This window comes from Anguilla anguilla, chromosome 13 (genome assembly GCF_013347855.1).
Source record: "Anguilla anguilla isolate fAngAng1 chromosome 13, fAngAng1.pri, whole genome shotgun sequence".
NCBI lineage: Eukaryota > Metazoa > Chordata > Actinopteri > Anguilliformes > Anguillidae > Anguilla > Anguilla anguilla.
Window position 1 is genome coordinate 1,131,618 of NC_049213.1, and position 25,056 is coordinate 1,156,673.

The 25,056-nt window shown below is 38.7% G+C and overlaps 1 protein-coding gene and 1 long non-coding RNA gene across 4 annotated transcripts in view; one reads left to right on the forward strand and one right to left on the reverse strand.

Annotated features, from left to right (window-relative positions):
• The window catches only part of LOC118210812 (NLR family CARD domain-containing protein 3-like), a 131,566-nt gene that overhangs the window by 62,201 nt on the left and 44,309 nt on the right, over positions 1-25,056 (forward strand). The window contains exons 1-5 of one of the 3 annotated variants that reach the window (XM_035387259.1): positions 8,926-9,032; positions 20,532-20,677; positions 20,777-20,887; positions 22,489-22,599; positions 24,270-24,380. In XM_035387259.1, coding sequence (XP_035243150.1) covers positions 20,619-20,677; positions 20,777-20,887; positions 22,489-22,599; positions 24,270-24,380 — 392 coding nt within the window. In that variant the 5' untranslated portion in view covers positions 8,926-9,032; positions 20,532-20,618. Of the gene's footprint in view, positions 1-8,925; positions 9,033-18,652; positions 18,733-20,531; positions 20,678-20,776; positions 20,888-22,488; positions 22,600-24,269; positions 24,381-25,056 lie in introns of those variants that run through there. The other 2 variants (XM_035387261.1, XM_035387258.1) reach the window with 2 other exon arrangements.
• LOC118210814 lies at positions 3,332-4,302 on the reverse strand. The gene is made up of 3 exons (XR_004761916.1): positions 3,858-4,302; positions 3,591-3,696; positions 3,332-3,485 (listed from the first exon to the last, which is right to left on the reverse strand). It is a non-coding gene; the product is annotated as an uncharacterized LOC118210814 (long non-coding RNA).

Sequence of the window (25,056 nt, forward strand, 5' to 3'; positions counted from 1 at the left end):
GTATCTAAGTTGGGGAATACTGTTGGGTTTTTCTGGGTCCCAGCTCACGCAGGAATACAAGGCAATGAGGAAGCTGATATGATAGCAAAAAGAGCCGTCAACAGGAAGGATTTAGTTCTGGAAGTACTTTATGGAAGGGCTGAGTGTAAGAGCTTAATTCGTCAAGGAATTGCAAAGTTATGGCAAAAAGAATGGGAGGAGGGAAACAAAGGCAGCCAACGTCAAATCTCATGTCAAATGTGAGAATGAGCAAGAGGGACAATGTGGTAATAACTAGGCTGAGATTGGGTCATTGTGCAATAAAACATGGGCTGGCACTGGTTGGTAAACACCCGGATGGAAAATGCATCTGTGGAGAGGCAGAAACTGTGAAGCATGTTTTGATGGAATGCACCAACTATCACGCAGAAAGAAGCCTCATGCAAGCAGAACTGTCAGAAATCGGAGTTACAGATTATTCATTGAAGTCTATTCTTGCCGTGGATCACTGTGATACTCCAAAGACTGTATTTAAATTCCTCCGTCGCACTGGTCACTACATAAGGATGTAGCTTTTTCAATGGAGCTCTATGATTGACCTGTGGAGGGCAGCATTACACTCTTTAGTGTACAGCCTGCCGGAAGCTATTAGAAGAAGAAGACGGGGAGGGAAGGTAAGCCACCACTATCTTTTGTACGTTTGGCGCTTTTAAAATAAATTATTAGTCTTTCAAGTCTTGTTTTTCTCAGTTGTTTTTAAGCCTTTTTACAAGGTGGGAAACAGGACCGAGGCGGGGAACCAGTTCTTTTAACAGGTCTGCTTTAAAAAAAAAAAAAAAAAAAAAAATCAGTTTATGATATTTGGTGAAGTATTCAATTAAAGAGAGAATTCTGGACATGGTCATGTATACCAGTTATAAAAATGCAGTGTTTTCTTGTGTGCCACAATCCCTTCCCTACAAAATGATACAGAACATGTCGGTTGTTGAAACCTCAAATCAGACTTTTCATTGTATGTTCATTCACCTACCTTTACAGTGTATACAGAATTATTGGCACTGTCAGTTGATATGAGGTATTCACTTTATTAAATGTTTTCTATGCTCAGCAATATAAGAAAAAGATAAGAAAAATAAGTTTTATTGTGAAACCATTGCTTAGACGGGAAAAAAACTATAATTTTTATTGAGAAAAGGATGCATGTCATAATTCTTGGCACCCCTTGCATTTAGTTCTTAGTGCTGTTATCTTGGCAAAAGGAAGGTGAACTGAGTCTTCTCTTATAATGCCTGATGAATTGGGAGAACACATATACAGTGCCTTTGGAAAGTATTCAGACCCCTTCACTTTTTCCAAATTTTGTTATGTTACAGCCTTATTCTAAAATTGATTAAATTCATTTTTATTTTCATCAGTCTACACACAATACTATATAATGACAATACGAAAACAGGTTTTTGGACATTTTTTCAAATTTATAAAAAATAAAACTGAAATATTACATTTACATAAGTATTCAGACACTTTGCTACGACACTCAAAATTGAGCTTAGGTGCTTAGGTTTCCATTGATCATACTTGAGATGTTTCTACAACTTGATTGATGCCCACCTGTGGTAAATTCAGTTGATTGGACATGATTTGAAAAGGCACACACCTGTCTATACAAGGTCCCACAGTTGACAGTGCATGTCAGAGCAAAAACCAAGCCATGAAGTCAAAGAAATTGTCTGTAGACCTGGATTGAGTCGAGGTACAGATCTGAGGAAGGGTACAAAAAACTTTCTGCAGCATTGAAGGTTCCGAATAACACAGTGGCCTCCATCATTCTTAAATGGAAGAAGTTTGGAACCACCAGGAAGCTTCCTAGAGCTGGCCGCCCTGGCACACTGAGCAGTCGGGGAGAAGGGCCTTGGTCAGGGAGATGACCAAGAACCCGATGGCCACTCTGACAGCGCTCCAGAGTTCCTCTGTGGGATGGGAGAATCTTCCAGAAGGACAACCATCTCTACAGCACTCCACCAATCAGGCCTTTATGGTAGAGTGGCCAGATGGAAGCTACTCCTCAGTAAAAGGCACATGATAGCCCGCTTGGAGTTTGCCAAAAGGCACCTAAAGGACTCTCAGACCATGAGAAACAAGATTCTCTGGTCTGATGAAACCAAGATTAAATCCTTTGGCCACAGTGCCAAGTGTCACGTCTGGAGGAAACCAGGCACCGCTCATCACCTGGCCAATACCATCCCTACGGTGATGCATGGTGGTAGCAGCATCATGCTGTGGGGATGTTTTTCAGCGGCAGGAACTGGGCAACTAGTCGGATCGAGAGAAAGATGAATGGAGCAAAGTACAGGGGGATCCTTGATGAAAACCTGCACCACAGCGCTCAGGACCTCAGACTGGGGCGAAGGGTCACCTTCCAACAGGACAATGACCCTAAGCACAAGACAATGCAGGAGTGGCTTCGGGACAAGTCTGTGAATGTCCTTGAGTGGCCCTGCCAGTGCCCAGACTTGAACCCGATCGAACATCTCTGGAGAGACCTGCACACCACGAATTCAAGTCACCTGACCTCCTTTATTTAGGAAACCAGTTGGTTTGTAAGATGTTACCGCTTGTATATCGAGTCGTTTATGATTGCTTACCAGTTTTAATTAACGGTCGATAATTCTCTGGTTACAACGCAGCACTTTTAGCTACGTTAAGATAACACCCTTAGTGCTCCGTACTAGGTTAATAATAAGCCGGGCGTAATGCTAGCTTCATGGAGTTTCATGTATAAATTGTATATAATGCATATTTTAATTACTGTTTGTTTAAATGTACATGTATTCACTGTAGCCTTACAGTAGGCCTATAATTAGTTTTAGAAGTGTCTCTGTATGCTGTGACTATGATACCCTCGCTTCTACGATACCATGTTTACCTTAAAAGGGAGTTGTCATCTCTTCTCTGGAGACACTCATACCTGTTTATGTGCATTTACGGTATATCAGTCTGCTGTTTCTCATGGAATACAACTGATAACTTCTAATGATTAATCAGTTCATGTCAATTTAATTATTCATGTCTAATGAGAATATTTTTGATTAAACTCATTTTAATCTTACCGAAGTCTCCCGAGTATAAATCTCACTCCTGGATTAGATGCACCAACGCTATTTAAATATACACTTTCATGTCGCCGAAAAGCAGATGACGATTGACCACATTCAAGCATCGAGTCATAACTGTGGACACTTAAATATCAGATGTAGTTGTACACCAAATAATCATAATTCCTCAGGAAATTATGCAGCAGAGACATGTCAAAATTTGAATAGGCTTAATAAAATGAGACAAAAACGACTGGTTACAATAGATTTTTCTTTAATCAAACATCCAAAATAAATACAATCAAGACTATCATATTCATTCAGCCTTTAATGGTGAAATCCACTGGCCCTGGCAAATTCTGCCCGATTGCAGCTGAAGCCCTCATTATTTTCCAAGATCCTGATGATTACCTTTAAAACAGAAAACACAAGTCACTAGGTCCAGTTTACACATCACTGTCATAGTTTATCATGTAACCAATATCAGTCAGCAATAACCCAGCATTCACATCTTACCTCTTGAAGTATGACATTAAAGAGGTAGCCCATCATGTTGATTTCACCTGTCAATTTTTTCTTGCACATTGGTAGCAGATGCTATCAGCTTCATGAGCTTGACAGTCTAAAGATTTAATACATTTACATATTTAAACAATCTGACATAACTTATTTTGTATTGCACTTTTCAAAACCCTGGTCACAAGTGCTTTACATTTAGATAATATCAAAGAGAATTATCAAGCTTTGCAAGAACAGAGTAAAACAAATGTCGGTTTAATTTACCTGACTACACAGAGTTTTTGGTGATTTGCTCTGACAGTGGCGGAGGTAGGTATCTGCTCTGACAAGAGGATTGCCTCAACTAACATGCAGGAAGCGGTCAGGTAGAAGCAAACTGCAAACAGAATGCATATCAGGCCAGTGCCATATGTACCACAATTAAACCATCAGTGAAAGCCCAGGATATATGGGTATATTTATAAATCAATGACAAACTATGTTCTACAGCATATCCATCAATTTACCCACCGAGATATAATTTATGATTAACAATGTTGTACATTTTCAGCTCTCATAAAATGGTAGTACCGATTCTGATGTAGTCAGCTGAAATTAACTTCTTAGCTTACAAAGGAGATGTACAGTAGAACAGGCAGCAGTTTGAACAGACTAGGCAGAATTGGTGTTATTTCAAATAGACAGGAATATGGGTTTAACATCAGCATATCTTTGAAATTGTGCACATTTTTTGCATGTGAGTTCACATGCCTCTGAATATTTGTCGCCTTTGATGGTTTGAAGGCTGGGCTCAGCGGGCAGTGGAATAAGCGCTGGCAGCATGTGTTGCATTCTTTTGTTGATGGAGAGTCAGCATTCCAGATAGATATATAAATTGCAATTAAAAGGACAGTGGTTTTGATTTCACTTCATAGCAAGGGGTTAATAATTTGTTTAGATAGTAACAATACACTTGCTAGCATTTAAGTTTGGATTAAAACCACTAATTCATAACCAGGGGTATATGCACCACCCAATGATTACATATGATACTCAAAGATATTGGGAAACTATTGCAGAATAAATGTCAGGATATTGCTTCCAACTAGTGTATCGCCAAAGAATGGCACTGTGGTGCAACAAACAAATAGCCAATGTGAGCAAAGTAAAGAACTCAAACACATGAATTCTATGAAAGAAGCAAAATTGATGGAAAATTTTAACTTTTTATTGAATAAAAAAGATATCTCTAGTGAAGAACAAGTTGCATTAAAATATATTCAACTTAAACTGGACCAAGCATATCTGGACTTGGCTAAAGGTGCATATGTTAGATCTCTGGCTAAATGGTTAGAGAAAGGGGAAAAAATACCATTTATTTTTTTGCTCTTGAGAAAAGAAATCGTTAAAAAAAATTCCCTTACTGCTCTTAATATTGATGGTGCCTTATGTACCCAAAAACAATTTTTACCTTTGTTTACAAATTTTATGAAGATCTGTATAGTTCTAAATTTAATTATATTGCTTGTGAGGCATTTCTTGGAAATATCCAAAGCAAAATCCGTACTATTGACGATCAGTTTAAACAATTTTGCGAAGCTGACCTTACTATTGAGGAAATTAAAAATGCTTTATTTTCAATGAAAAAAAAAACAAATCCAGATTCAGATTAATAGAGGGGTACGTCAGGGATGCCCAATCTCCCCCTTTTTGTTTATTTTAATCACAGAATTATTATCAATTAATATTACTGACGAAAATAAATTAGAAGGGATTTCAATTTTTGGTAGGGAAGTCAAAATTTCTCAGTTGGCAGATGACACCACCCTTTTCTTGAAAAACCAACATTATATACCTATTTCTATTAATTTAATTAAAAACTTGTCTAAAACTAAACTTAACTAAATGTGAAATTTTACCTTTACATAATTGCAGTGAATCTGTAATGTATAACATCCCAGTTAAGGATTCTGTTAAATATCTTGGGATATATATTACCAAACATCTTGTGACTAGACAACATTTTTTCAGTAGAATAAAAAACACTAAAAGCATCCTTAATTTTTGGCTTCAGAGAGATCTTTCGATTATTGGGAGTCCTCCTCTCCAAGGCTGAAGGCCTATCTCGTTTTGTATACCCATCCTTGTCATTATTTGTTCAGGAATCTACAGTCAGTGAAATAAATAAAACGTTTTTAGATTTCCTTTGGAAAAATAAATCGCACAAACTTAAAAAAACAGTAATGTCTATCATCCAGAGAGGAAGGGGGACCTGAATTTATAGACTTTAATGACATAGTAAACACCTTCAAAATTAATTGGTTAAGAAGATGCCTTCTAAATCCCAGTTCTATTTGGTATTTTATCCCAAACCACATTTTTAATAAAATTGGTGGTCTCTCTTTTCTTTTAAAATGCAATTATTTACCAAATAAGCTACTTATCCTCCTATCCAAATTTCACCAGCAAGCCCTCCTTGCTTGGAAACTGGCCTATGTCCACAATTTCTCCCCGCACAAATCCCTCCTTTGGAATAATAGTGATATTACTTGTAAAAATGAATCACTGTTTTTTCCTAAATGGCACCTTAGAAATATACAGTCCCCTCCAAAAGTATTGGAACAGCAAGGCCAATTCCTTTGTTTTTGCAATACATTCAATACATTTGGGGTGAGAAAATAGATGAACATGAGACAAGAGTTCAGAATTTCAGCTTTTACTTCCTGGTATTTACACCTAGATGTGTTAAAGTACTTAGAACATAGCACCTTTTGGTATCAGACCACCCAATTTTTAGGTGAGCAAAAGTATTGGAACAGAGAGTATTTAAGTAAATGAAAGTAAATAACACTTAATATTTGGTAGCATATCCCTTGCTTGCAATAACTGCATCAAGCCTGTGACCCACTGACATCACCAACTGTTGCATTCTTTTTTTGTGATGCTTTTCCAGGCTTTCACTGCAGCCTCTTTCAGTTGATGTTTGTTTTGGGGGGTTCTTCCTTTCAATCTCCTCTTCAGGAGGTGAAATGCATGCTCAATTGGGTTAAGGTCTGGTCTTTTTCTCACTAATGAAGTCCTTTGTTGTGTTGGCAGTGTGTTTTGGGTCATTGTCTTGCTGCATGATGAAGTTCCTCCCAATTAGTTTGGACGCATTTCTCCGTAAGTTGGCAGACAGAATGTTTTTGTAGACTTCTGAATTCATCCTGCTGCTACCATGATGAGTTACATCATCAATAAAGATTAGTGAGCCCACTCCAGAAGCAGCCATGCAAGCCCAAGCCATGACACTTCCTCCACCGTGCTTCACAGATGAGCTTGTATGTTTTGGATCATGAGCAGATCCCTTCTTTCTCCACACTTTGGCCTTTCTGTCACTTTGGTAGAGGTTAATCTTGGTCTCATCAGTCAATAAAACTTTGTTCCAGAACTTTTGTGGCTCATCTCTGTACTTCTTTGCAAATTGTAATCTAGCCTTCCGATTCTTACTACTGATAAGTGGTTTGCATCTTGTGGTATAGCCTCTATATTGCTGCTCTCTAAGTCTTCAAACGGTTGATTGAGATACCTTCACCCCTGCCCTGTGGAGATTGTTCGTGATGTCACTGAATGATGTTTTGGGGTTTTTCTTCACAGCTCTCACAATTTTTCTGTCATCAACTGCTGTTGTTTTCCTTGGTCCTTGGTTTTCCTTGGTTCGATGTCTGTTGCTCAGTACGCCAGTGATTTCTTTCTTTTTCAGGACATTCCAAGTTGTTGTACAAGCTATCCCCAATGCTTGTGCAATGGCTCTGATTGATTTCCCCTCTTTTCTAAGCTTCAAAACGGTTTGTAGCTTCAAGGCTAAAACCAAGAGTAGACATTCAGAACTATTTATTGTTTAAACAATCAATCTAACAGGACACATCTGGGAAACAAGAAACACCTGTCAGTCACATGTTCCAATAATTTTTCTCACCTAAAAATTGGGTTGTCTGATACAAAAGGCGATATGTTCTAAGTTGTTTAATAAATCTAGATAAAAATACCAGGAAAGAAAAGCTGAAATTCGGATCTGTCATCTCATGTACATCTTTTGACCTCAAACTCAATTGTCTTCAGTGTATAGCAAAAACAAAGGAATTGACCTTGCTGTTCCAATACTTTTGGAGGGGACTGTAAATCACACACTTAATATTTTTGATGATTTTGGCGATGTTTTATCTTATGAAAAGTTTATGGAAACTTATAACTTTCCAATCCCTTTTAAGGAATACAATTCTGTCATACGAGCTATTCCTCCCGGGCTAACTCAGTTAATTAGAAACTTCCTTTGCTGTGGTAAGATAGATAATGCATTACCAATATTGATGTTGGATGGTATAGAGGTCACAGACAAAAAATGTATCAACAAACATATTCGCCAAATCTTTCAACGAAGGAAAAAAGTGGTGCCAAGAGGTAAATTCTACTGGAGAACGTGTATTGAGGATATTTGCTGGAAAAGGGCTTGGCTTCTGCCATATAAATATTGCATTTCTAATAAAACCAAGGAGACTCATATTAAACTTCTACACAAAATATATCCAACTAAGGAAGGCATTTATGGCTAAATTTACAGATATTGGTAGCCTTTGTGCTTTTTGCAATAAAGCTGATGAAACTCCTGTCCATCTGTTTTATAGCTGTGAAATAACAAAGAAATTCTGGGAAGATTGAGCATCTTACTTATTTTCAAATTCTAATATTACATATTCCTTCATGCTAAAAGACATTGTTTGTTATTATGATAACGAAAATAATAAAACATTGGAATATGTAGTTAACTTTTTTATTCTTATTGCAAAATGTTTAGTTCATAAACGGAAATTCTCTAACTCCCGTCCTGCCTTGTCTCTTTTTTTGATTGAACTGGATTCACTTCTATCGTCAATTATAATACTAAATCACAATAAAAGTCAAAAGTTGATAAAATATTTACAAATTTTTTTTGAAGAACCCCCTGTTGAAATGTAACTGAAATAATTGGTTAATTTCACTCTTTACTATTGTACATCTTAATGTATATTAATTTAATTATTTGTACTATTACTGACTATGGAATGTCTGTATTCACATTATTATTTTCCTTATTTTACTTTATTTTTTATTTATTTATTTTTTTAAAACTAATAGTTATTTTTTCTATTATTTTATATATTGTACCATTTCCTCTGTGTTTCAATAAGATACAGTAACATTTGAATTTACATAATGCTGTACTTTCCTGCTTTAACCTGTATTTTGTCATTTCTACCAATAAAAAAAGGGAAAAAAATTGGGCCCGCTACATGGACGTTACGTGCTTCCTGTCCTCTCCGTGGATCTCCTCCTGGTGGATTTTCCCCAGCTTGCTGCAGGCGGACCCTTCAAACTCAAACGGAAAGAGGAAGAGAAAGAAAAGGGAGTAAAAGAAGGAATAAAACTGAAAAAAAGAACAGAGTAAGTAGCCTGTTGTGGAGTGGGATGGAGAGAATATAAACTAAAGGTGAAGAGGTGTGGGGAGGATCGGCGAATTTCTAGTAGCCTATAATCGCATTAACACGCCTAATTCAGCAAAACAGAAATCTGACAAGAAAATGGCGGTCTGGGTGCAATTGGCTTTTTCTTTTTTTATATTCCATTTGCAGGGCTCGAAATTACGACCATTTTTTCATATGCTCCCTAAATTTAGTCTGTGCGACCTCGAAATATAATTGGGAGAATTTGTGCGAGTGCAAATAATTGTTCTGTTGCGACCTTTTTTTCTTTTCTTTTTCCAATCGAACGTCCCTTTCTTTGTACATTCGCTAGTTAGTACACTCTAATGTTACCTGAAGACAAAAGTTTATGATCAGTTTATTAGCATTACCGATAGCTGAAAAGTTGAAGCGAACGATTACGGCATTTTTTTTAGAAACGTTAACGTAGTGTTTTGTGTAGCGAGCCGGTTGAAACAGCTAATTTCTCCGATGCAGTTTACTAGGGATGCACCGAAATAAATTCTTAGCCGAAACCGAAAGTAAGAAAACACTTGGCCGAATACCGAGTACCGTTATTTTTTAAATTTATTTGCCCATTTGTATCATTGCATAAATTAAATCAATTTAGCTTTTGATTTATGCTATTCAATGACAAAATGAAATTACAAAACGACAAGGTGATTAAATAACTTTTATTAGTCTATTGAACATTCAGTCCTTTCCAGAAGACATTATAGTAAAAAAGCACAATAACTGTGATAATGAACATAGAGGGCAGGGAGTGTTCCACAGAAAGTTGATACTATTCAGTAAAAATCTTTTTGGGAGGTAGGCTAATTCAAGATCTTTATTATTTTCCTTTATACAATACAAGAATACAATAACTAAAAAAAAACAAATGAACGGAGAAAACACACATCATTCAACCAACATGATTTCCAACCACAAATGTTCACCTGTGGAATATAACGGTGGAATATATATTTCATTTCTACCGAACGTAATTTCAAAAGATAAGTCAGTGCCGATTGTTGACTAATCAAGGGAAATGTAAAATACCTAATAACCGTACAAATAGGCTACTAGCTGCATGCTGCGAGTATTAGCCATTCTAAATGCACACAAAAAGGCGCTGTTTGAAATGAAAGTCGAAGCGCGAGACGCGCATGCACGGACAGGGGAATCAGTTCGCTTCGAGGATACTGAATTCGCTACAACACCGGCACTGTTTGAACGCGTCATCAATAGCGGCAGGAGAGCAACGAAACAGTGTCACATTCATTTCTATACTTTTGTTACAATAAAAAACAAAAAACAAAACAAAAAAAACACAAACACATTCGGTCAACATTTTCGGCATTTTCACTCTTTCGGCCGAATACCGAATGTGTTATTTTTGCTATTTTCGGCCGAATATTTTCGGTGAACGAAATATTTTCGGTGCATCCCTACAGTTTACTGGCGGTTGATTTAATTAGCGGTATTAATGTGACGAGAAGCGCTTTGTAGTTTGAATGCATAACACGCAATTCGTTGCGCCCGCAAGAAACGGTTGTGGATTATGGCTGTCCTTGTGTGAATTTGTACAGTCTGATGAGCGTGTAGGCCTACCGTTGAGCACTTTCGCTTTGCTAATTATGTAAAACAGTGGCTGTGACAAAGGGTGACAAAGGGTGCGGTGGCGTAAGGACGGAGTGTGGCACAGTGGGTAAGGAACTGGGCTTGTAACCGAAAGGTTGCAGGTTCGATTCCCGGGTAGGACACTGCCGTTGTACCCTTGAGCAAGGTACTTAACCGAAATTGCTTCAGTATATATCCAGCTGTATAAATGGATACAATGTGAAAGTTGTGTAAGTCACTCTGGATAAGAGCGTCTGCTAAATGCCTGTAATGTAATGTAATGTAAGTATAAACGCATAAGAAACGCAGCTGAAATATACCCAGTGTATGTACTCACGGATTTAACAGCCATCCTACGAGCCTTGATTGACAAAATTATCAGCAAGCCCGTAGAATTAGAGCTCTGTAGGTCGCAACTTGTGTACCCTTCTGTCCTGCTCCGTTTTCTGTTATTTCGTCAAGATGCACTTTTAGTGTTTGTAAGGTTTTTAAGGCAGTTTGATAGGCTTATCTGCAGGTAGGAGTCCTCTTTGCTGTTTTTCTAAGGTAGATCAGTGATGTTATGTGAGAATTGGAAGTAGTAGAAGCGGAACAGACGCGTATGTCCCAGCAATCTTTGCATATGATAAAATAACAATAGTACGGGAGAAATGATTAAATTGACTAGTTGAAACAATATGTTTTTAGCAGAATGGGCATGTAGGTGAAGTTTGACATGATGACAGACTATAGTGCAAAGTAAATGAAGTGACCGTGAGCGAGATGTGTTTTGTTATTGAACGGTGGATATAACAGACGGTGTAAGAAATTCTTTGTGAAAGTGGTGGGTGAAGTAACGTGTGATAATGTGTAGGGAGTTTATTGCACTGATGTACTGTTCTCATGTTGAGTACTAGTAGTTATAATTATGATTGAGTCATGACTTTAAATGTAATGTTTTAATGGGGAGTTGCAGACAGTACATATGGAGTAATTGTTTGTATGTGGGTAGATAGAGAACTGGGCGAGGTAACATGAATGTAGAAATGTGGCGTTTGCTGATAAGAACGTTTTCTACAGTAGCCAAGTGAAGAAATATAGTTAGTAGAAATGGCACAGTGGTCAGCTGGTGTAACTTTTTAAAGGAGTAACATGGTGGTTTTCACACTTTCTCGGTTTTATGTACTGTTTACACAAGAGGCATTGAAGAAACACGATGAGTAAAGTATTAAATATATCCGTTCTTTATTTTTGTAGAAATATGCGTTTTAAATTTATCCTCCTATTTTCAACTGGTTGAGAATGTTATCGACTTAGTGCGTCACAAGTACAGTAACCACTCCCCTTTCCACGCCCCGTAAAGAAATCTGACTGGACACACCATAGACATATATACGTCTATGGGACACACCGTCCTGCTACAAGTGTACTGTGAAGTTTAGGTAGCAAACAACAAGGCTGAATCCTTCTGACGTAATGTACATAGAAACTATATGCTCAGATCGCCTAGTTTCACTCACTAGGGCCAAGTGGAATCGATAACGTTTCAGAAAATATATAACTTTAAAAGGTTTAATTCAATCTTCTACTGGGACTTCTGCCGTTTATTGAGGGTGTGAAAGAATATTTTGGTGCCGCTGACTATAATCAAATGTTTTTCATATTTACCGTTCGATTGAGCAAGTACCATTCAAAGTACATTTTTATGGGTTAGTGCTGTCAGATTGTGCTAGCTACTTCACATTAACCTTTTACGGCGATCAGTAAAGGCTAACAGCACAGTACCACTTAATTCTTGTCACTTCTATCACCACTGTAATGAACTAAAAAAAAGGCGACAAACTACCTTTTCTGTGAGAAATGTATTGTCGAGCTCACGCGCATACACTGCTGGCGACATTCTAAAGCTCCGTTTTCCCTCCCTACTGTCAGTCAGATTGCTGTGATTGCTAATTCTAAATCATATATGGGGACCCATAGATAACCCGTGACCCATAGTTTGTGCCACTGGCTTACAGGCAAGGCAATGCAAATATTTGACTAATGTTAGGTTCACTTATTAGAGTGCATTTTAAGGACTATTAGACTATCTCTGGTTGGTTATATTCATTTATAGCTAGCTAGGTAATGTTAGCTAGCTATGTAGTTTGCTTTCATAATGTAATGTTATCGATAACGTTAGCTAGCTAGTTTGCTTTCATAAGGACGTTATAGTTGTGGTATTATCTTAACTTGGCTAGCTAGCAAATATTATTATTGGATATAAGTCAACGTCCTTGGCTATCGATACTTGATATACTAAGTTAGCTAGCTTGTGAAAATTCAGTCTCCCAAGATGAGCGCGTATCATGGAGGTAGCTATGGTAACGGGGCACGGTCTGTCAATCATAGCTAACTGACAGTTCTCATTACCACGCCCAGACAGTTCGGGTGAACTTTTATAGTGGGAAATTTAGGCTTAGAAAAATACGGTTTAAAATACATTTAAATGACTGAATAATAAAAAAATTATGCACGTTTGTTTGGTTGTTGCCTAAAGACAACTGGCAAGTGTCACATTCAACCACCGATATCTTCCTGAGGGTGAGGCGGGATTCAATTCGTCGACCTCTGGCTTTTCAGTGCGTAACTTTGGCAGGTGATTAACTGAACCTGTAGATGGTATGTCATAATGCAGTGTATACGTTCGGTGAAGGCCGGGTAGATGTGGTGCAAAAGCAATAATTGAGAAGTAATAGACAATTATTAGTGAGGAAAAAATTAGTGAGGAAGGTAACTTTGACCACTAGGCCATGAACAGACTTGCTGTGAAGACCAGAAATGTTTCAGACTAAAAAGATATGGCTATTTTGCGTGTGTACGCGAGATTTTGATTGGCTCGTGTAGGTGAAGGATTGGCTGGTGTCGGTAAAATGTCCAGTAGGGAGACATTTTGTTTGTGGGATAGGCAGCAGGAAGAAGAAGAAGGAGGAAAAAACCTTGGTTTGGGGCTTTATTGTGTGGATATGTGAAATTGTTTATGAATTCTGTCTGTTGAAATTGGGTGAGAATGTACAGAATTTAATGTTTTTAAGGGCTGAGTGTCTGTGGCTGTTGTGGTTATTTCTGTGGGGAACCCTGAAGAGCGCCAAACTCTTGGTGCTCTACAGGTATAGGGCATGCCACCCTGCCAAGGCGTGACTTGGCAGGATGGCATATCTGCCATCCCAAATCATGGGTTTCTGGTGTGGTTCTAGTGTACTGTTATTCTAATCGCAGGCTTCCACATCCAAGAACTGCTTGTTTTGTACCCTCCGTTTACCTGGGAGTCACGTGTGAATGCAGTCTGGCACAAAGTAGCATAAATTGTTCTGTTAATTACCTGGGGAAAAGAAAACTAGGGCTGGATTTAAATTTGTGGTCCAAATTTGAGAATCCATGTTATAGAGTATTTGAGGACCTAATTCAGTTGCTTACCATAGGGGTGTCTGATGCACCCTAATATATATTCAAAGAAATATACATAAATAAATGAGGGAGTGAATGAAAACAATGAAAATGGGGAGGAAAGACAAAAAAAACAAATACAATTAGGCTAATACCTGGTCAGACATAAGCATGATAGCTGGTTCTAATATTCATTTCACTTTAACAAATAGGGGTGTACGAGGAGGGGAACACGAATAAAATAACTAATGAAACACAGACAAACACACACACACACACACATATATATATATATATATATATGCAGTTGCAATCAAAATTATTCAGCCCCTCTAACCCATACGATGTCTTTGTGATGTGAATAAAATTTCATGACAATGTATGAACTAAGGCCTTTGTAAACAGAAATACGTGTTTATTAGAACAAGTTCAAGTGATTTTGAAAACATACAGCTGAGTTCACTATTTGTTATAAGGAAAAAAGTCTCTCTAAAAAAATCAATGACTAAATTATTCAACCCCCAAATTCAGTACTTCGTGGAACATCCTTTAGCTTTTATAACTTCCAATAAACACTTCCTATAAGTGCTCACAAGCCTCTGACACCTCTCTTTTGGAATCTTGGCTCATTCTTCCTGTGCAAATGCTTCAAGTTCACCGATATTCTTTGGTTTTCGTGATGCCACTGCTTTCTTCAAATCCGACCAAAGATTTTCAATGGAATTTAAATCTGGTGACTGAGAAGGCCAGTCAAGGACATTCCAAGATCGTTCCCTGAACCAAGCTTTGGTTGACTTGGATGTATGCTTGGGATCATTGTCTTGCTGGAAAGTCCAATGATCACCAAGCTTCAGCTTATGCACTGAGGGCATCACATTCTTCTCCAGAATGGCCTGGTATTTCAAGGAATCCATGGTGCCAGTCACATGCTGAAGATTGCCAGTACCAGAAGCAGCAAAACACCCCCACAGAAGGACTGACCCACTTCCATACTTGACTGTGGTGATGGTGTTCTTCTTGTCATAAGCTGCACCTTTCCTGCGCCAGACATACCGCTTATCCATGGGTCTAAATAATTTCCAGTTGTCTCGTCACTCCGTAAAATATTCTCCCAAAACTCCATAGACTTATCCAAATGATGTCTTGCATATTCAAGTCTATTTTTCATATGCTTAATGGTTAAGAGTGGAGTGCGGCGAGGTGTCCGGCCATGAAGGCCTTGCTTGTTCAATATCCTTCTTATCGTCTGTACTTATACTTTTGTTCCAGCTTTCAAAAGATCATTCTGTAATCCTTTGGCAGTAATATGAGGAGTTTTCTCAGCAGTTCTTACGATGTGCCTGATAACAGTTGATGTAACTTTACTCTTCCTTCCACGTCCAGGTAGGTTTACTGCTATTTCATGACTTTTAAACTTCCTTATGATGCTGCCAATTGTGTCTGTTTGAACTTTCAATATCTTGGAGATCTTTTTGTATCCATTGCCTTTTTTATGCAGTGAAATAATTTCTTCTCTTAACTTTTGAGAGAGCTCCTTTGTCTTTGGCATGTTTGCTAGTCAGCTTCAAATTGATGTGAAGAAGTGCATCGGCGGGATTTATATGTTTATCACAGGGGAAGCAAACAGTATCTTTATGGATTTCCGAAGGGCTTAAGTGTGTTTCCACAAAATTTAGTCACTCTACAGACCAGCAAATATTTAAAAAATGGTGATATTGAATGGGGGTTGAATATTTATGATACGGCTGAAATACAAAATTTACATGCTACTCGGAAATCTTTAAAAATACATTTTTATTTTGAATTTTAACAGAACACACAAGTGACATACATGTTGTTTTTTTAGTTTCAAGTCTCCCGAAAAGCATGCATTTAAAAATATTTACAGTTTCCACAGGGGTTGAATAAATTTAATTGCAACTGTATATATATATATATATATATTTGACATGAAGCTGATCTACACCAGAATGTATATAAGACATTAAGCTGATGTCAGGCCTGAGGAACAGTGTCATGCTCTTCCATGGCTTGCTACTTCTCTGGAGTATAAAACTGAGGCAACACACTTATAAAATCAATTTTTCATCAAAAGCAACAAACTCACAAATGAAGAAAAAAAATGGTTGTTGACATTCAAAAATAAGGCAATGTGTCAAAAACTAAACAAAGAAAACAATATATGACTTAATACTGTGAGACCAAATATTAATAATTTTAAAACCACTGGAGTAGAGTTAAACCTGTCCAGTAGAGGGTGCTAGTGTATCTTAGCCCCATGCACAGTGAGGTAGATGGTTCAGGGAGCAAAGAACAATCCAGTGGCCACAGTTGGAGAATTCCAGAACTTGGTTGCGTCGGGGGGTCACCAAGTTTCCAAATCTACAATTAATTGCTACATTAGATGCTCCAAAATTAGATGCTACCTCCATGCCTAAAGGCTATTTGGAATGGTTTCAGGAAAAATGGTTTTACTGGAAGTAATCAACAGTTTCAAGAAACTAAATTGTCTCCTTTGTTTCATCTACTGTGGTCCGGAGAGATGACATTAGAGCTCTTTGGCCAAGCATAGCTGTTATTTCATTGGGGCCTTTCTGTTAGCTTGAACTAGTCTGCCCATTCTCCTCTGATCTCTCATTAACAAGGTGTTTTTTGTTTATCACACCATTCTCTGTAAACTCTAGATACTGTACTGCATGAAAATCCCAGGGCAGCTGTTTCTGTGATGCTGGAACCAGTACATCTGGCACCATCCATCTGGTACAGTCAAAGTCGCTTAGATCACACATCTTGCCCATTCTAATAGGTGTGGAGCTGGTCTTGTAACCTATAGGTCACAGGTTTGATTCCCAGGTAGGACATTGCCGTTGTACCCTTGAGCTAGGTACCCAACCTGTATTGCTTCAGTATATATCCAGCTGTATGGATGCAATGTAAAATACTATGCAAAATAAAAACTTGTTTAAATCGCCCTGGATGCGAGCGTCTGCTAAATGCCTGCAATGCAAAGTAAATGTTTTACTGGGAGTAATCAGTCAAACCCAAAAATCTAGCATTTTCAAAATGACATTGTCTCATTGTCTTAAATGAGATGACATCATTGTGTAACCCTATTTTACTGTGTCCTTATGCTTTTCGTCCCTTCCACGAATAACCCTGACCATAAAGTCTGCATTGTGTTGTTTTATGTGTGGGTCTTGGTGGAAGAAAAGGAGTATAGGGAGAGTTTGTGGTTGCGGTTGAAACACAGCAGTGTTGTTTCTTTGGTGGCAGATGAAGCAGTTGAAGCAGTTGAAACAGCAGCATGCAGTCAGTCTCACACATCCAGCCTTTCAGAATTAAAACAGTTGTGGCTGAATTAGTTACATGGCTAACTACACTACACTGCAGCTACAAATAGCTAGCGTAGCACACATGCTTCAAATTAGTTCAATTTGCATAAACAAGTAGTTAAAGTCTAATAAACATATGGCAAGAAATAAAAGAATATAGCTAGTAAAACACTAAGTAGTAGCAACTGCAATCAACATTTAATCCACAACCAAATTAGTTGTGCGCTTCATTCATTTTCAATAGCGAAATAAATAGCTAGTAGTCATGCCAGTGCCATAAATAAAGATGAACACTGCATACTTTATGTAAATCATTGACCGCAAATAGTAACATATATTGAACATCAAACATATTATCTTCCATATTTCATGAACAAATTACATGAATGGGTAACATTAATCAAGGTATAAAACTGTTTTGAGGGAGAGATTTCTGCTTCCTAACTTTCAGAATTAAAACAGTTATGGCTTGATCTTGACCTCACATGGCCCAAGAGGGTACCCGACAACAGTTACTGTACCAGAACGGGGCAGCGCCCCCTGGTGGCAGCCCTATTTTAGTCCTCCACCCTACAGTTACATTACATTACAGGCATTTAGCAGTCACTCTTATCCAGAATGACTTACACAACTTTTACATTGCATCCATTTATACAGTCAAATATATACTGAAGCAATGCTGGTTAGGTAACTTGCTCAAGGATACAATGGCAGTTTTCTACCCTAGAATCAAACCTGTGATCCTTAGTCTATAAGACTAGTTCCTTACCCATTATACTACATTGTTCATGGCACCGACAGTCATGCCGCAGTCAAAGTCACTTAGATCACACATCTTGTCCATTACAATATTTGCTCAAACAAAAAATTAAACATCTTCACTATGTCTGCATACTTTATGTATTGAATTGCAGCCACATGATTTGCTGTTTGGTGGAGTAGGCTATTTGCGTTAATGAGCGGGTGTACATAATACAGTTGCCGGTATATAATACAAAGGATATGGGTTTGGTGTTGATTTAGGGATGTGTATTGTGGCAATATAGAGACAATGACGGGTGACCCCCCCTATTCCCTATTTTCTTGTTTTAGTTTACATTGTTTAGATGTATTCTTTTATTTTACTGTTAGTATTCATGTATATTGGTCATCTGGGTCAGGTGTCTATCTGATTATGCAGTACTCGCAATGCACAGCAGAGAGCTGCTTGGGAAGGAAATGGGATGACTCGGTGCACAGAGTTCAGTGTTTGCCAAAGCAGTGGAAGTTAAACGTGCTACTACGAAGTGATCATTCTTTTGTGCATTGTATTGGATATTGCAGGTGAGATAATGGTTTATAAGTGATGCAGCGCCACTATATTACGAGGGAAATTTGTATAATGTGTTTTGAGGAATTCGAGTGTAGATTTGGAGTGTTATACTGTAGTTCGCGGTATTTTTTGACTAACGTGGCGCATGTGGAGTGGAGCTAGGCAATATGATTAGCCATAGCAGAGATGTAGCTAGCTACTTCGCGGGAATATCGTTCGCCTACCTGATGTCAGTGATGAATGTATGGGATATGACCAGTGTAAATGGGTTATTGAGATAATTATTTTAGTTAACAGGAAGCGTCAAAACTCAACGTCGGCGTGTCCGTGGCGTTAGCTCCCGACCGAGTACTAGCCCTTATAACGTATACAGTAAATGGTACTAACGTTAGCTAGTAGGTTATGTGTTGCAGGGCTACGGTAATAGCAGCTGCCAAAATTTTAATTGTTTCTTCTGTTTGCGATGAAGGGAGCAAATTATCAAGCGAGGTATCCAAGTAGTTACGTTATAACTAGTTGGTCAAAGTTTAAATCACATTAGCGCTATTATCACTGGTTTCTAACAGCCAGTTAAACAACTTTCTGCATGACCATCGTGTGTTCAAAATGACCAGACTGTCAGCTTTTCATTACTCCTGCAAGCAAGCTAGCTAACAGTTGCTTGTGAAGTTAACTGGTGCTGTAGAACATAAACTGCTTGCAGATGGTTTATTGAAGTTCTTCTTCTTTGGTTTATTGGCGGTTGGTAAGCCAGCGTATAGGTGCATTACCGCCACCAACTGGACTGGAGGGTGGAACAAGAGATGTAAATGCGAAGATAGTAATGTTAATGTGATGATAATATAATAACTGTGTTATTATTTTGGAACACGTGAGTTCAGTGTTTGCCAAAGCAGTGAAAGTGAAACATGCTACTACGAAGTGATCATTCTTTTGTGCATTGTATTGGATATTGCAGAGTTTTGAGAAAGAACCCTCAACAACATGCGTGCTTGAAGAGTCATCTTTATGAGTGTGCAACAGTATACAGAAACAGGCCTCATGTATACTGGTAAATACAGCGGTGGATCTTTAATGTTACAGGGCTGTTCTGCTTCCACTGATCCTTGGCCCCTTGTTAAAAACAACAGCATCATGAACTCTACCCAGGTACCAGGACATTTTAGCCAGAAACCTGGTTGCCTCTGCCAGCAGACTGAAAGCCACTAGTGGATCTCAAAACAGTGACCTTGAGCACACATGACTATTCACAGATAAATGATTAATTAACCACATAAGCCACATTTCGCAATGGATGCAGTCTCCAGACTTGAACTCCATTGGAAACCTGCAGTTTTAATTGAACAGGACAGTTCTTTAGCAAAGATCAAAAAATATTAAGGATCTGGATGGAGGAAGGGTCTAAGATCCCTCCCAATGTGTTCTCCAGTCTTATAAGACGTTATTCATAAAGACTCAGTGCCATTATCCCTGCAAGGGAAGGGCGAACAAAGTTCTGAATAAGGGGTGGAGGGGGCAAGAATTGTGACACTTATTTTCTGGAAATAAATGTATAATCTGAGAAATGTGCAATTTTGACAGATTCCATTGAATTCCATTGAATCGATTGAAATATTTATCAAGTTGTACAATCAATATAGAGTTTACCACTTACATTTATGTAATACAGTTGCTGTATAGAACATGTTTAGGGCCTATTTAAATTCTTGATTGCTTCCTCTCAACACTGTGCCATGTTTTATATGCGTGTCTCTGTATATTAGTGTGTATATATGTGTGTTCAGTGTGTTCTCATTTTGTGTGTTTACAGGTTGGCTAGTTTGGGATAGAACCCACATGTGGTGTAAACTGGTCTGATGTGTTCCAGTCTCCTGAGATAGGGGGCGCTGTATCTAAAATGAGTCACTCAGGAGAGCCAGACACCAAAGGAGGAACCCTCCGCACTAACAGAAAGAGGTATGAATGCACAAATCAGATATTTAATGTGATGTGAGTTAGAGCTGCAGTAAGAGAATGAGTTTAACTGGAGGCTCTGCATCCGTGTTCTGTTCACAGGGTCCAGGTAGAAAGAGCAGGGTCACCTGTACCCAACTGTAAGTCTATGAAGATTGATCATTCAATGGGGAAGCCAGTCAACTTCAGAGAAGAGTATCCGGGTGATTCAAGGTAAATGAACAGGTTCATATTGACACTACTATTTAATTAAACCTAAATCTGACTGGCTAATTTCTGGTGTAGGTTGGGTGCTCCATGTCATATTCATGTGTACGTGGGTGTGTCATGTCACGTTCAGTTGTAGATAGTATGGTACACTATGTGCTGGTGTACGTGGGTATATTATGTCACATTCAGGTGCAGGTTTGGTTTATGATGTCATTTTCAGGTGCTGGTGGGTGTATTTTGTCATATTCAGGTATTGGTAGTGTATGATATCACTTTCAGGTGTAGGTGGGTGTTTTATGCCACATTCAGGTGTTGGTGGGTGTATTATTTCACATTCAGGTGTCGATGGATGTATTATGTCATTTTCAGGTGTAGATGAGCATATTATGTCACATTCATTTGTAGGTGGGTGTATAATGTCACATTTTGATGTAGGTGGATGTGTTATGTCATTCAGGGGTTGATGGTTTATTATATCATATTCAGGTGTAGGTTGGTGTTTGTCGTCATCAGGTGTGGGTGAGCGTATTATGTCCTTTTCCGATGTAGGTGGGTGTATTATGTCATTATCAGGTGTAGGTAGGTGTATTATGTCACATTCAGGTGTCAGTGAGTGTACTTTGTTGTACGTCGCTCTGGATAAGAGCGTCTGCCAAATGCCTGTAATGTAATGTAATGTATTATGTCACATTGCGATGTAGGTGGGTGTATTATGTCATTATCAGGTGTAGGTAGGTGTATTAGGCTATGTCACATTCAGGCGTAGGTGGGTGTACTATGGTGTCTTCAGGTGTAGGTGTGGTATACCATGTTGGATCACAGCTGTTTAAATGGTGTTTTTTCTTGTTAAATTTCGGCAATAAATGACCCTGCATCCATTTTCTGCAGTATCAAAGTTAAACTTCCCCTCCCTCCATTCCTCACTCTGTCCCTATATTCTAGCTGTTAACACAGCTCAGACAGGAGTGGCTTCATATTTCATGTGAATTAATCATCATGGAGCGAACTGCAACCACGTTTTATGCAGTTATGGACAATATACGTATTAAAATCCTTACATGGATATGTAAATACATATTTTTGGTTTGGCGGGTAATGGATCTGCTTTAGATATTAGTGCACGCACTAACTTTGTCTAACATTGAATAATATACATCTCCCCTACTAAACAGGAAGAATACCAGTAAACCCCCCAGTATGTAGAAGCAGATCCAAACAACAGGTGATGATGGGGTGGTGGAGGGTGAGTGCAGTTCTGAGCAGCAGCAGTGAAGCAGGCAATAGCAGCGATTGGTCAGCTGCAATTTTTGAGTTTCCTGACAGAACATTCTGTGCGCAACGCTCATTCGTTTCTAACTCTGATGTGTGTTCAAGAGAGAATCTGCGCAAATGGTTCAGTACACAATGTGTAAAACAGATTCTTCTGGATAGAGCTGCTGTAAGAGTATGAGTTTAACTGGAATCTCTGTCTCCATGTTCTGTGAGTTAGAGCTTCAGTATGAGGATGAGTTTAACTGGAAGCTCTGTCTCCATGTTCTGTGAGTTAGAGCTTCAGTATGAGGATGAGTTTAACTGGAATCTCTGTCTCCATGTTTTGTTCACAGGGCCCAGGTAGAAAGAGCAGGGTCACCTGTACCCAGCTGTGTGTCTATGAAGAGTGATCATTCAATGGGGAAGCCAGTCAACTTCAGAGAAGAGTATCCAGGTGATTCAAGGTAAATGAACAGGTTCATATTGACACTACTATTTAATTAAACCTAAATCTGACTGGCTATTTTCTGGTGTAGGTTGGGTGCTCCATGTCATATTCACGTGTACGTGGGTGTGTCATGTCACATTCAATTGTAGATAGTATGGTTCACTATATGCTGGTGTACGTGGGTGTATTATGTCACATTCAGGTGCAGGTTTGGTTTATGATGTCATTTTCAGGTGCTGGTGGGTGTATTTTGTCACATTCAGGTATTGGTAGTGTATGATTTCACTTTCAGGTGTAGGTGGGTGTTTTATGCCACATTCAGGTGTAGGTGGGTGTATTTCACATTCAGGTGTCGATGGATATATTACGTCACATTCATGTGTAGATGGGTGTATAATGTCACATTAATTTGTAGGTGGGTGTATATAATGTCACATTTTGATGTAGGTGGGTGTGTTATGTCATATTCAGGGGTTGATGGTTTATTATTATCATATTCAGGTGTAGGTTGGTGTTGTTTGTTATCTTCAGGTGTGGGTGAGTGTATTATGTCACATTCAAATGTTAGTGGGTATATGATGTCCCATTCATATGTTTATGGTGTGTTGTTATTATATTCCAGTGTCGGTGGTTGTTTTATGTCATTGTCAGGTGTAGATGGGTGTATTATGTCATCATCAGGTGTAGGTAGGTGTATTATGTCACATTCCGGTGTAGGTAGGTGTATTATGTCACATTCCTGTGTTGGTGGGTGTATTATGGTGTCTTCAGGTGTAGGTGTGGTATACCATGTTGGCTCACAGCTGTTTAGATGGTGTTTTTTCTTGTTAAATTTCTGCAGTAAATGACCCTGGATCCATTTCCTGCAGTATCAGAGTTAAACTTCCCCTCCCTCCATTCCTCACTCTGTCCCTATATTCTAGCTGTTAACACAGGAGTGGCTTCATAGTTTATGTGAATTAATCAACAAGGAGCGAACTGCAACCACATTTTATTCAGTTAAGGACAACATACGTATTAAAATATTTACATGGATATGTAAGTACATATTTTTGATTTGGCGGTGAATGGATCTGCTTTAGTTATTAGTGCACGCGCTAACTTTGTCTAACAGGGAGTACTATACATCTCCCCTACTAAACAGGAAGAATACCAGTAAACCCCCCAGTATGTAGAAGCAGATCCAAACAACAGGTGATGATGGGGTGGTGGAGGGTGAGCGCAGTTCTGAGCAGCAGCAGTGAAGCAGGCAATAGCAGCCCAGGCAAGCAGCAGCACTGAGAGGTCTGATTGGTGGTTTAAAAAGGCGCTCCATTGGTGATGTGTGCCTGTGATTGGATGGGTAAGAGAAGAGTGTTGTGTGTATGCAATTGGATGATTGTGGAAACGCGTGAGTATGAGGTTAATGGAGACGACCGATTGGTCAGCTGCAATTTTTGAGTTTCCTGACAGAACTTGCTTTGCGCATTCTGTGTGCAACGCTCATTCGTTTCTAGCTCTGATGTGTGTACAGGAGAGAAACTGCGCAAATGGTTCAGTACACAATGTGTAAAACAGATTCTTCTGGATAGAGCTGCTGTAAGAGGATGAGTTTAACTGGAAGCTCTGTCTCCATGTGCTGTGAGTTAGAGCTGCAGTAAGAGGATGAGTTTAACTGGAATCTCTGTCTCCATGTTTTGTTCACAGGGCCCAGGTAGAAAGAGCAGGGTCACCTGTACCCAGCTGTGTGTCTATGAAGAGTGATCATTCAATGGGGAAGCCAGTCAACTTCAGAGAAGAGTATCCAGGTGATTCAAGGTAAATGAACAGGTTCATATTGACACTACTATTTAATTTAACCTAAATCTGACTGGCTATTTTCTGGTGTAGGTTGGGTGCTCCATGTCATATTCACGTGTACGTGGGTGTGTCATGTCACATTCAATTGTAGATAGTATGGTTCACTATGTGCTGGTGTACGTGGGTGTATTATGTCACATTCAGGTGCAGGTTTGGTTTATGATGTCATTTTCAGGTGCTGGTGGGTGTATTTTGTTACATTCAGGTATTGGTAGTGTATGATTTCACTTTCAGGTGTAGGTGGGTGTTTTATGCCACATTCAGGTGTAGGTGGGTGTATTTCACATTCAGGTGTCGATGGATATATTACGTCACATTCATGTGTAGATGGGTGTATAATGTCACATTAATTTGTAGGTGGGTGTATATAATGTCACATTTTGATGTAGGTGGGTGTGTTATGTCATATTCAGGGGTTGATGGTTTATTATTATCATATTCAGGTGTAGGTTGGTGTTGTTTGTTATCTTCAGGTGTGGGTGAGTGTATTATGTCACATTCAAATGTTAGTGGGTATATGATGTCCCATTCATATGTTTATGGTGTGTTGTTATTATATTCCAGAGTCGGTGGTTGTTTTATGTCATTGTCAGGTGTAGATGGGTGTATTATGTCATCATCAGGTGTAGGTAGG